This window comes from Sesamum indicum, unplaced genomic scaffold (assembly GCF_000512975.1).
Source record: "Sesamum indicum cultivar Zhongzhi No. 13 unplaced genomic scaffold, S_indicum_v1.0 scaffold00164, whole genome shotgun sequence".
Classification (NCBI taxonomy): domain Eukaryota; kingdom Viridiplantae; phylum Streptophyta; class Magnoliopsida; order Lamiales; family Pedaliaceae; genus Sesamum; species Sesamum indicum.
The window spans coordinates 46,931-59,449 of NW_011628068.1; the positions used below are offsets into that span (position 1 = coordinate 46,931).

At 37.0% G+C, this 12,519-nt stretch overlaps 2 protein-coding genes across 2 annotated transcripts in view; one reads left to right on the plus strand and one right to left on the minus strand.

Moving 5' to 3' along the window:
• Window positions 1-2,779: 2,779 nt before the first annotated feature.
• Window positions 2,780-5,356, plus strand: LOC105179465 (peroxisome biogenesis protein 7). The gene is made up of 3 exons (XM_020691338.1): window positions 2,780-3,486; window positions 3,900-4,926; window positions 5,214-5,356. The coding sequence occupies exons 1-2, from the start codon at window positions 2,949-2,951 to the stop codon at window positions 4,304-4,306; spliced, it is 945 nt and encodes a 314-aa protein (XP_020546997.1). The 5' UTR covers window positions 2,780-2,948; the 3' UTR covers window positions 4,307-4,926; window positions 5,214-5,356.
• The window catches only part of LOC105179463 (serine/threonine-protein kinase EDR1-like), an 8,993-nt gene continuing 1,617 nt past the window's right edge, over window positions 5,144-12,519 (minus strand). Inside the window, exons 4-17 of the mRNA XM_011103088.2 lie at window positions 11,701-11,904; window positions 10,978-11,169; window positions 10,598-10,851; window positions 10,031-10,120; window positions 8,913-9,008; window positions 8,147-8,233; window positions 7,883-7,994; window positions 7,117-7,417; window positions 6,497-6,620; window positions 6,369-6,388; window positions 6,118-6,274; window positions 5,755-6,043; window positions 5,596-5,668; window positions 5,144-5,499 (exon numbers count right to left, since the gene is read on the minus strand). Coding sequence (XP_011101390.1) covers window positions 5,417-5,499; window positions 5,596-5,668; window positions 5,755-6,043; window positions 6,118-6,274; window positions 6,369-6,388; window positions 6,497-6,620; window positions 7,117-7,417; window positions 7,883-7,994; window positions 8,147-8,233; window positions 8,913-9,008; window positions 10,031-10,120; window positions 10,598-10,851; window positions 10,978-11,169; window positions 11,701-11,904 — 2,082 coding nt within the window. The 3' untranslated portion in view covers window positions 5,144-5,416. The remainder of the gene's footprint in view (window positions 5,500-5,595; window positions 5,669-5,754; window positions 6,044-6,117; window positions 6,275-6,368; window positions 6,389-6,496; window positions 6,621-7,116; window positions 7,418-7,882; window positions 7,995-8,146; window positions 8,234-8,912; window positions 9,009-10,030; window positions 10,121-10,597; window positions 10,852-10,977; window positions 11,170-11,700; window positions 11,905-12,519) is intronic.

Consider the following 12,519-nt stretch of genomic DNA (forward strand, 5'->3'; position numbering starts at 1 on the left):
GGGAGGAGAGTGGCAGCGGGTATCAATCACCTCATTGAGAGTTTTTTTTTACAAATAATATTTTTATTATATATGCTTTTGGACCTTTCTTTAATTTTTTTTCTGTCAACTTTTTTCTTTTTTTTAAAAAAAAATAAAGAAAATGCCTTTTTCTTTTCTCACTTGCTTGAAATGAAACTGTTGCCATGATTTAATAATTGGGGTGATGTTGTACTTAGGCTTTTGGATCCATCATTTCACCCCTCTACCCATCCCTCCTCCTCATCACCCCCTTCACAAAGTTCAATAATTTGGGTTGGGTGTGAGAGGTTGGATCCTTGTGGAGACACATGCTTGTCCATGATTGGTGCTGCCAAGTCATCACCAATTGCACAGGACTGATTCACGACACGTGTTTCAATCAGGGTGGGCCACTTGTCAACGTGTGGTTGATTATGTGGTTTGCTGGAGTAGGTGTGCAAGCTATTAGTGCATGGACGTCCTCGGTGACAAAGAGTAGAGGAATATGCATATATATATATATATGGGGGTTCTCATGGAGCCTACTGTGTGTGAAACAAATGGGATACACACATATATATTATATATATTTTCATTACTTTTTTCCTCTATTATTTGGAATTTTGGAAATAGTTCTTGTTTGAGAGGGTTTGTGATATCTTCAGACATCCCCAAGCATCAATATGATCATGTGAATTGTGGGTCTAGATCATTGGGAAATGAGGGCATGATCATACACTTCATTAACTTAACAGGGATTTATAGTCTTGTTTATGAAGCACATGAAACTGCATGGTTTTGCCCTATTAATCCAAGATGATTTCTTATGAGGTTATTTGGTAAATTTTTCTTTAAATGACTCAAAAAATTGCATTGCAGGCCAACCTATTTAGGTTATCATATCACCATCACCCTCGACTCGAATCAAATTTATTTTGAAAAAAAATAATAATAATAAAGCATGAATGAATTATTCAAATATTTTTATTAATGATCTAGCAAAAGAAAAAAAAAGAAATCAAGTTTTATTGGTTTGTCTTTTCAACTTAACATCAAAATAAAAGAAATTAAAAAAGCAAGATGATAACACATAAGATTTCTGACAAGAATTTGTTAGATGGGTGATCTGATGTGTATCAGGCGTGTGGGGACAATTGTACAAATTAAGTTGCTAACAACAGAATTTTAGGTTAATGGAAACAGTAAGGATGTGAGTGGCGGTTTATTTTGTGATTAATATCAAGTTGGAGGACCCCAGTTCATTTAATGGCTGAGATGTAGATGTTAGTGGGCAACATGTGAAGGATGGAGGAGCGGGTCCATGTACACCCCTCCTGCTCCATCTAAATCTACCTAAAATCGTGTAATATCTAAGACCATCGGCTAAGTAGTCAGATCAAGATCAAATGTGTGTTGTATGATCAAGTTAACGTACGTACGCACCTAATCAAGAAACTTTCGAGGGTAGGGATCGGATTTTAAATGGGAAGATCATGGGCTGTCTGCCTTCAATTATTACAGGGAGAAAGAATTGTGTGCTCTGGAGTCTGCAGCAGCGTCTGCTATGCCAATCATCTATCCATATGATCATTCATCACCTATCAAAAAGGCATATTTTCACGTACCCCTTTTAATTTTCGACTACTTTATTTTGTTCAGAAAATTCTATCTTCTCATTCTCATCACATTTCTGTTTGCTTCTGTTGGCCGACTATACCAACTCTTTTTGACCTCTACTGCTACACAAATCATTGCCCCTCTATTCTTCACCAAGAAGAAGAAAACAAAATCTATGTTAAAAAATAAAATAAATTTTTTTGATTAATTATACACAACCTTGTATAAGAAAAAATTAGAAAAAGAGACATAATTAATCTTAATAATGTAACATTCATCGAGCATTAATTGTTTATAATTATTTCAAATTAATAATGCTTTTTCTGGGATTCGTGAATACATATATATATATAAAGTTCTGATAATGCTTTTCCTTGGCGTTTCGAGCAAATATTTAAATATTTTTCAATATGTAAAGTACGTACCACTTTCTTCGCCCTTGTAATTCGATACGAGTGACATGAATCCGATAAAAATTGTCTGGATATTTTTTCAGATGGGTAAAAAATGAAATGAGGTTGACGAGAAGCACGAGAGAGGCATCATTGTGAAATTTTCATGAAAAATGGAGCATCCATGCACGTAAAATATAGCGGAATTTAGAAGATCAAGGACTATGCTGAGAGTAACGAGGTTAACTGAATTCTGTTCACAGGGACAAGGACGATTTTGATGGTTCCAAAATTGATCAAACAGATGGTAATGTTCAAATGAATTAGCCAAGTTAAAACACCATAACTATAAAAGTATTATAATTATTCATATAGTTATCCATTTTAATGTAATGTTTACATACATGTTTGATATGCTACATGCACTAATTTTAATATTATAATTATTTGATTAAATTCTGTGTGAGAGTGGACATTGTTGATTAATAATGAGAAGAAAGCATTGATTTAGATTTTGGGCTGGGGATGGGCCTCCACAGTCCACACCACATATAGGGCTCCATCCAAATTTCATCACGACATAATCACAATCATCAATATATGTGTTACATATAAAATAAATAGATGGAGTGATGTAAAGTGAACCATTTACGATTTTGATTCTTTGTTCAAATCCAGCCCACTATTGGAACGACTCCAGCCCAATTCTTTTATTATTATCATTTATTATTATTTTTATAGTAAATACAACTATTAAACAATCAGATGTCGCGATTCAATCTCTTCGATTCAATTCAAACTGCAAGAAATTGGAGAGAAACGCAACGCAGAAACTCATTTTCGTCTTGTCGAGGAACTGGCTGCAACTCTGTTCCATCACACCTCTCGAGATAATCCAATCCACCACCATCAAATCCCAATCTCCGACGCCACCGCGACATGCCAGTCTTTAAGGTTCCCTTCAACGGGTACTCCGTCAAATTCAGCCCATTCTACGAGAACCAGCTCGCAGTCGCTACCGCTCAGAACTTCGGCATACTCGGCAACGGCCGTCTTCACGTCCTCCAGCTCGGACCCGCCGTCACAGAACGCGCGGCCTTTGATACCGCCGACGGCGTCTACGACCTCTGCTGGTCGGAATCTCACGACTCGCTCATCGTCGCAGCCGTCGCCGATGGCTCTCTCAAGATCTACGACTTGTCCTTGCCGCCGGCCTCCAATCCCATCCGGTCGCTCCATGAGCACGCCCGTGAGTGTCACGGCGTCGACTTCAATACTGTTCGCAAGGACTCATTTTTGAGCGCATCCTGGGACGATACTGTCAAATTGTGGACTGTGGATAGACCGGCAAGCGTAAGGACTTTTAAGGAGCACGCTTATTGTGTGTACTCCGCCGCGTGGAATCCAAGGCATGCCGATGTTTTCGCTTCAGCTTCCGGGGATTGCACCACCCGCATTTGGGATGTGCGTGAACCAGGTTTGCCTTCTCTATCCATTTTCTTTGCTCGGTAAACTACTTGAAGCAGCTATAATCTTTGTCGTACTATAGATTGGCTATTTTTTACAAGATATACTGTTTCATTTGAGTAACTGGGGTTGTCTGATTTCGGCCTTAATTAATAAGTAAACTGATCTTCATGGACGACTCATGTTTCAAAGGTAATTCTGAATTGTTCGATGAATTTAATTGAGCTTAGAGATATAGACAGACCAATAACATTGTCGAATCACGGATAGTTTACTTCATGATTGATAAAAGCTTGCAAAAAAGTTCCTATTTTTACCGAAAACTATTTATGATCAGAGCAATATGCTCGTAGCATGCCCCTTTTTTAACTGATTTGGAGGTCTTATGTCCATAAATCTTGATAGTGAGAATTTCTTCTTCAGGGTCTACCATGATTCTTCCTGCCCATGAATTTGAAATCCTGTCATGTGACTGGAATAAATATGATGATTGCATAATTGCAACTGCATCTGTTGATAAATCAATTAAAGTTTGGGATGTGAGGAGTTACAGAGTGCCAGTGGCTGTGCTTAATGGGCATGGTTATGCGGTGAGGAAGGTGAAATTCTCTCCTCACAGAGGGAGTCTGATGGCATCTTGTTCATATGATATGACTGTGTGTTTGTGGGATTATATGGTCGAAGATGCTCTTATTGGGAGGTATGATCACCACACAGAGTTTGCAGTTGGTGTTGACATGAGTGTGTTTGTCGACGGGCTTTTGGCGAGCACTGGATGGGATGAGCTTGTTTATGTTTGGCAGCATGGAACTGACCCAAGGGCACCTTGACATCTTCAGGAGTTCTACTTTTTCTTCTTGTTCTTGTTCAATTGTATACAAAACAGATAAGAAGGGTCTCATCTCATCAATCCTATAGTTGCTGCTACACTATTAGATTCAAAGTTGTACTATCAAGCATGATGGTTAAGAACAAATTGATAAACTCGCATGTTGAATAATGGAGACCCAACATATTGAAATGTATGGTCACTTGTCCTTGAGCACTGACATTTTCTTTTGATTCTTATTTACTGAATGTAATTATTTTTCATGGTGATATGAAATTTAGAGGGCACCAAAGGAGTTGTCTTTTTCTATTTCCACTTTGAGAAGCAAAAGTTTGTAGCAATTTTTTGTTCTCGCAGTTGTATTATTTTGCTTAATTGTTTTAACGTATTTCGTAGAAAGATGACACTATGACCGGATGACAATTACCTAATCCTTCTGAAGAACGTCCACCAGATAAAGTACATTAGAGTTACATCTTGCAAGTGCAGCATCGGCTTTGTGCTTTCAGCATGATACCGAGGTTGTGGTTGATGTTGGGAAGATGGTTTTGTGTCATTGATATTCTTGTGGCCCTTGTCCGTACAGAATGTATTATATGCAGATTCATAAAGTTGTACAAGGTTAGATTCTCCCATACGACTGAAAAAGCAACAGTTTTTAAGTCTTAGAACAACTTCAGTATAGCAATATGATAGTTGTAATGGAATTACATTTTTCTGTTTGTTTTTTCTTTTCTAAACATTCAATATTTTATGATTCTGTGCGGTAAAGTGTTTCTCTCTCACCCTGGCGAGGATTTCACAGTATTATGGTTATGTAAAAAGTAGACTTGCTGGCTTTAGTCCAGAGTTTGTTTTTTCTCTTATACCTTTTTAATATCCTAAAAGATGGAATATATTCTGTGCAGGCACACGTTCATCAAAAGTATCACTTGGGGAAAATCTTTCCTGCGTTGTTCAGATACAAGTTTGCTCAACTTCACCCCCTAGAATTGCATCTGATCTTAGTCTGTATATCCTCGCTCGAGAAACTGCTCATCTTTGCTTACAAGTTGCAGTTCTCTAATTATTGATTCATCATTTGCAATTCAAGGAAATAGAAAGAATCACATCAGCACAATAAGTACTCGCATTCTTGCAGGCGCGAGAGAACCTCCTGACAGTTAGGTCGTTCATCCGGTTCTGCCCAGCAATCTGCGAGAAGGGAGAAAATAAGAAGAGAACAAGACAGACAATCAGAGGTGGATTCTTGAACTGAACATCACTAAGAGGTCATATCAGAAGGCATACCTGCTATTAGCTTGCCCAGAGGACCTTCCGGAATTTCTAGCCTCTGTCCATCATTGCCAACAGCATAAACTACCTGCTTGTTACGCTATAAGATCAATATCCTTTTTCATCCTCTCGTGCTGTTGCAGAATTTGATAGTGTTCAATTATCAAGACTTACTTGTACTGATGGTATGCCGTCCCATGGTCTATTCAGGGTACAGAGCTCCCACATTATGACGCCTAGGCTGAAAATATCACACTTCTCAGTGAAGGGCTCATTGCGAATAAGTTCTGGTGCCATCCACTCTGGTGTTCGTGCTGAAGAAGAGAAGAATCTTGGCCTGGTGGTCAGTATCCGGGAAAGCCCAAAATCGCATATCTTGACTGTCCAATGCTTATTCACGAGGCAATTTGCGCTTTTCAAATCGCGATGTACGATATTCATCCTATGTATGCTCAACAATCCCCTAAGTATACAGCAGCAAGAAGGGTCAAATACCAACACAAAACAGAGAGTAAAGGATATAGAACAGTAATGCACCTGCATATATCACAAAGCATTTTGATTCTCCTTTGCCAGCTAAGCTTCTTTTTCAGTCCGCTTGCATGGATTAAGTAATACAGTGAACCCATCTCCATATACTCGGTAACTATGGACAGGCGAGGAGGCGTTGTACAAGCGCCAAGGAACAATATAACTGCAGCAAAGAGTATATATGCTTATGGCAGAGAAAGAAACAGCCAAAGAACACAAGTAGTAGTTTTCCGTGACAGTTTAAGTAGGAAGATTACCATTTGGGTGGCGAATGCGGCTGCAGCAGAGAAAAGTAATGGTTAGTTAATAAAGAATGTTGCTTTCCCCTCACCAAGAATGACAGTTGAATTAAATCTTTTCATAAGAGGTGAGAACTTAATAATACCTCAAGATTGATATTTCGTTGCAAAAATCTTCAATATTCTCAACAGTCAGATCTTGTTCCAGAAACACTTTGATCCCAACCTCTAATCCATTCCAGGAGCCACGGAAAACTTCCCCAAAAAATCCTAATATACAAGCAAGACGAAAAGATTGGGAAACATGAAACAGACTGTACAACCATGCTGCATCTGAAAGTTATGACTCGAATACAAAAGGATCCATTCCAATTCGCACAATAAACTTGTAATGCAAGTCATGACTAAATACCCATGAAATGGGACGAAAATTCATGTAAAAATGACTCATATATATAGAAGTGATCGGATAAAACAATCCAAGCCACCAAAACAAATCAAATCACAGAGAAAAGGGAATGATTAAACCAATTCTTTTCTGAGAGGGGCAGACTGGTTATAATTAAAGCAAGGAATATCTAAACCATCTCTGTGATATAAGATGGAAAAGAAAGCTAAACTTGAAAGAATTTGATGGATACCTTACTATTTCTGCCCTATTGCACTAAAAGGATTTTTGACCACATCGATCACTGACTAACAGCCAAAACAAAATCCCACAGCAAATTATGCTCACTAATCAAGAGACAACCCAAGAACGACATACCAATTCCGACACGAGTTCCAATCGTTAACTCGGAAAAATTGATGTTCCATTCTTCGAAAGGTAACAATGGCTTGCTGAGGATCTTCGACGATTCAAGCACTTTATTAAATGTCGACATCATATCAGAACTGGCAAAAATTTCTGTTGCTTCACTCCTAAGAGAAGCTTGATTTGCAAAACGTTGAGGAGATGAAGGCAATGAGATTGCCTTTTGAGAATCTATTTCTTTCAAGGGAAAATTATATGTCAAAGGTTTTCGACCATATATTCCATCATGGCCATCTGGACTGAATCTTGACACCTGGAAAAATAAAGAAATTATAATACAAGAAATCCAACTGATAATACTATAATAGAGAGATTGCGACACGTATATTCATGCAAAAACAACAAACTCTCATTAGGTAAAATTGACAAAGGATTTATTCAGAAAACAAAAGGCAAGCTAGATAAAGCAATATCGTTTTTTTTTAAAATGATTAAGCACAAAAAAGGGATGGCATGCAGAATTGATATTCTGGGCTGATTTTGGCAACAAGACAATTTGTAACATCTTCAAAACACAAACAAAATTTTTAAACTCTTGGGATTGTTCAAGCAACCCATGAAGGATTGCCTTTATATTTCAACATTATTAATTATTTTTTAAAAAAAAAAAGTTTAGAGACACAATTGAACAATAAATGTACTCGGCAATTTACATAGCAAAGAACTATTAGGTGGACTCTTCATCAGTGCAAGGAAAGAAACAAAGAGAAGAGCATACACTTTGATTTGAGCTGTCATATTTTTCGCTCGTGCAACAACTAGAATTTGAATTTACTTGTCCCTGTGGAAGACGACTTCTCTTGAGAGTTTCATTCATTTCTCGAACAGCCCTAGATTTAAATGTTCAGAACCAAGTTAACATATTTTTCTGTGAAAAATGCAGAAAACAGATAACAATATTATCAGACACCTGAAGTTAAAAAATCAATCCCAAAGAATATGAAAGATGAAGTAATGGGGGCAAACAGAAAGAATGAACTACCTCACAATATCATCGCCGATCTCAGGAATCATGCTAATACAACGCCGTCTTCTTCGACGGGTTTCTAGTGGAGAGGCACCAGCAGACCTTCAATTTTGGAATTAATGTCAAGAGAGGCAGAAACAACATTATTAAAACATACTTCCTAACTTCCACACGCAAACACACAAAAGGGGGAAAGAGAGAGAGAGAGATTGAAGAAAATGTTGATAGAAAAGAAATCCGAGCAACAGATTGTTCTGTATAGTGCTCGGAAATAATGGGCTGGAAGGATTTGAATTCAATTGTGAGGTTGTTTTTACTTTGGTGACAATTGATGGAAAGATACAATGGGTGATAATGCAACAATTATCTTAATCCTTTTCACTACTCTTATAACATTATTTTTCCATACGAGCTCTCACAAAATTTTAATGAGACAGCCAGATGGCACACCAACAATGTTTTCTATTTATATATATACATGAATACACAACCTCAAGTTTAAGTTTGAGATGCCATACAATGCTTCACCTATTTCTTTGACATTCCTCAAGCCTATTGAAGAAAATAACTGAATCCTATTCTTAAAGCTCAGAACAGTACAATCAAAATAACAACCACCGAAATAAATGCTTGAACTCTCGATCAATATAAAAAATACAAATACATAAATCATGGAGCAGATAAAATATTTTATGATTATAAACACATTGCAAGATCATTTTATCGCTTATATTGGTGAGCCATATTAAGAATGCTAATGACTAATATAGGGAGCTACAACCTTGATGCATTAATATCATTGGTGCGCTCTCGGAAGGAATGCCTGCGACCTCCAAGCAAAGATCTTCCATGTCCACGAAAGAAAGGATGCTCAGGACTGGAGAAAAGATGACAAAACTTTGAAGCCCAAATAACGAATTGAAAAATGAAAATGTGAAAATGAATCAGCAAGTTCATTTATGGAGAATTGACAAGAAAATAGCAGAAACACATGAACTCAATCGTGAACAGAAATCCTAGCAAGAAACTTATATACAACAAAAGGAGGAATCTCAAGAAGTAAAAACATTTTCAATCAAAATTTAAGGGAAATACATGAAATCTCAGTGGCTTGAAAGGAAAAGAATCAAATTAAGTTTCTCCCTGAAGAAAAGTCCAATAAATGAAACTTTGGTGACTTGCTTGAATTTAAAATTAGTGCAGGTCCAGCTTATGCATATGCTAGGATGAGTTGGTAAATAACAAAGTTCAGTTAATTCAAAACTTTTAGGATGCAAGATGAGAGATCAACCTGGGGGACGGGGAGTGTTTCTAGTTAAACTCTTGCAGAGAGAATTACAGGAAATCCCATGTGAAATACCTTATCTGTTACAACATCAGCTACTTGGATATATCTTTAAATTTATTTGATTCTTAAACTGATGCATTGGACTAAAACAAATTCAAGCTAATTAAAAAGAAAACCAAGAAGAGTGACCCAAACCTCCCCCCTCCAACCTTTGTATTGTGTTTAATCCATAAGCAACTTGTAAGATGTTAAAGATCTGGATTGGATTTACACTTCTGAAATTTCGCCCAACTAAAATGAACTGGCTTATGTTGTTTTCTCAAAAGAGAAACTAGTTTTCAGGGGTATCCCTTTCAAGCTTATCATTGTCTTGCATCAAGGTAAATAATGTAGATTATGAACGTCAAGCGTGCAATATTACTGAGATATAGAGGGCATGCTAGAAGTTGGAAAACGAAAAAATTCAATAAGAGGCACTTGAGCGATATAATCCATGATGTGATACATCATTCGAAACTAAAAGCCCACACTTTCATCAGTTGCACTTCACAATTTCAAAAGCTCTTGCATTTGAGGGGGGGAAAGCTCTTCAGTTAACAAAATTTAATAACCTTAAGCTTGCTGTCCTTTGTTCAGCTATGACTTTCTTCCGGCTCCGCCGCCAAAATGCATTTGCCACATTTGGTTCACTGTACGACAATCTGAATAAGAACAGTGTTTCAGTACCCTTGCCCAAAACAATTACCTTAATAAAAAATAAATCTTATCAGGAATTACAACAGGAAAAGATCTCTTCATGCAGATCACATCATTTCCTCTATGACACATCCAATGCGCATGCAAATAACAAGGATCTGAAAACACAGAACCTATTGCTGTGTTACACTGGTAGCAGAAGATTCTGAAAACTCCAAACCTATTTCTGTTTACAACTTGGAACTGCTGAAAAAAAAGAATTCATGATGACAAGCTCCTCTGTCAACTCAATGTTTGAAAGCGTAACTTGGAACTGTTATAGTTTACAACAAAGATGAACCACAAAACTCCAAACCTATTTCTGTTTTACACTGGAAGCAGAAGATTCTAGAAAAAGAAACAAATGTTGAGCAACTGCTGCAAAAGGAAATAAAGGTATTTGAAAAACTCAAACTATAAGGATCCAGGAGTTAGGTTCTTACCCTTCAACTTCTGTTTTATCTGAGAAGCAGTGCAGAGGACTGTTTGGTTCAATGGGTGAATCATACGAATCATTTTCTGCAGAATCACTCTCACCAGCAGAGAGATGAGAGAGAACGACTGCCTTTGCAGAGCATGGCACCAACTTGCCAGGATTACGCACAAGATCCACTAAAAGTTCTACAGAATTCAAAACAACTGTGACAGACATGTGTTTATATGTATCTGTTCGCTCCATTACTCCTTTAGGGAAACCCTGAGAAGAAGAGTGAAAAAAAGAACAACAACAAATAGAAAAATCTTCAGATGGTTAAGATGTGCTTGGACGTAACATCAATTATGCAAACCTCAGTGTATAACTCTAGCGAAGATGGCACCTTACCACCATAAGTGTGCTTTCCAAGCCAACAGCATCGGCAAGAACTTTGAATAAGATAGCCCTGGCATGGCAAGAGCTATGCCTTATTTGACCCAGCATATGGATACCTTGATTATCCAATGCATGAGAGACTTCTTCAAGTGCACCATTGACATGATCCGATTCCAACTTCGGTCTTTTGAAGAAATCGCAGACCTAGAAAAGGTGGTATAGTAACAAAAAAAGCATAATATTGTTATATAAACCTTATTGATGTATAGTCTATCTTTATGCAGCACATCACTTGTTAAGCATTTTGAAACTGTTTATGTCATACTTTCACTTCGTTGTTAAAATTCTACAAGCAATCATCCTGTGATAATAAATGCATCCCTCACAAGAAAACTTAAAGATGGAGAAAACACTTGAAAATTATGGAAAAGAATGAGCACTTTTTTATGATTTAGTATTACTCATTTTCTGGACATCTCCAAAACCAAAATATTAGACATAACTCATTAGCAAACCAATAATACTAGATGGTTACCCATTTGGGAATCACTTTACATTAGAAACAGCATTTTTAGATGAAAAATTGAAGAGAAAACTAGAATCAGTATGTTCAAATAATCAACTTTCTTCACCCCTTCTGTTTTCTGGTAAAAGAAAATTCTTTGAGAAAGAAAGTTATGCACCACATGAGTTCAGATCTGAAGACTAGAGTAAGACATTATGAGGAGTACACACCAATCCAGCTATCTTCTTTATCACGGCAGCAGGATTTGAATTCAGTCCCTTCACCAAAGTGGTAGCGAGCTGCTTTAACATGGAAAGCTTCTTATCCTTACGTGTATCAACTATAATAACATTTGGCCTGAGCCCCTCCATATCCAAAGCATGAAGCTCATCTATAGAGGGAATAGTATCAAAGAGCTCCTTAAATCTTCTTTCCTACAAATGTGAAGCATTACACAATGACTGAATTGGCCAGTTATGAACTACGCCATAAGCTTACAACATTAAAGACTAACTTATTTCATATAACATGAAGTTGGTTTACAAAATTATATTACCACTTTCAGAAATAGGTGAAATCCGACTAAGAAGAGAAAGAAATATGCTATTAGCAATAAATTTTGGGCAGTTATGGGACAGCATAAATCTCTTTATTAGAGGAAAAGTAATAAGGAAAAGAAAAGAACAGATGAGCGTTTCATGCTAATCGGAAAAAAAAGAATAAGGAAGTATGTTTTGCCATTATGCTCAATATGGAAGTTCCAAAAGACTCCCAATAGTCCACAGAGACTTGCCAAATGGTTCCTTCTGTCTTAACTGTACAAAATTAGATGTAGGTAAAATAATAGAATAGAGAAGAAATCAGGATGACAAACTCTAGGTATTACACCAAAAATCATTTTAGACACTGGTTAATTCTCTTGCTCACGAAATAGACACAATGTGATCTGAATTAGTTGAGCTAAAATATCCATCAGACTTAAAAGAATAAAAGTAGAACAGAACAAAAGGTAAAGATAAACCAAATCTAAGCAAGAAGCCTTCGGTTCC

Coding starts and splice junctions, on each gene's coding strand:
- LOC105179465 (XM_020691338.1), top strand. CDS start 2,949: ATGCCAGTCTTTAAGGTTCCCTTCAACGGGTACTCCGTCAAATTCAGC. Junction 3,487..3,899: donor TTGGGATGTGCGTGAACCAG/GTTTGCCTTCTC, acceptor TTTCTTCTTCAG/GGTCTACCATGATTCTTCCT.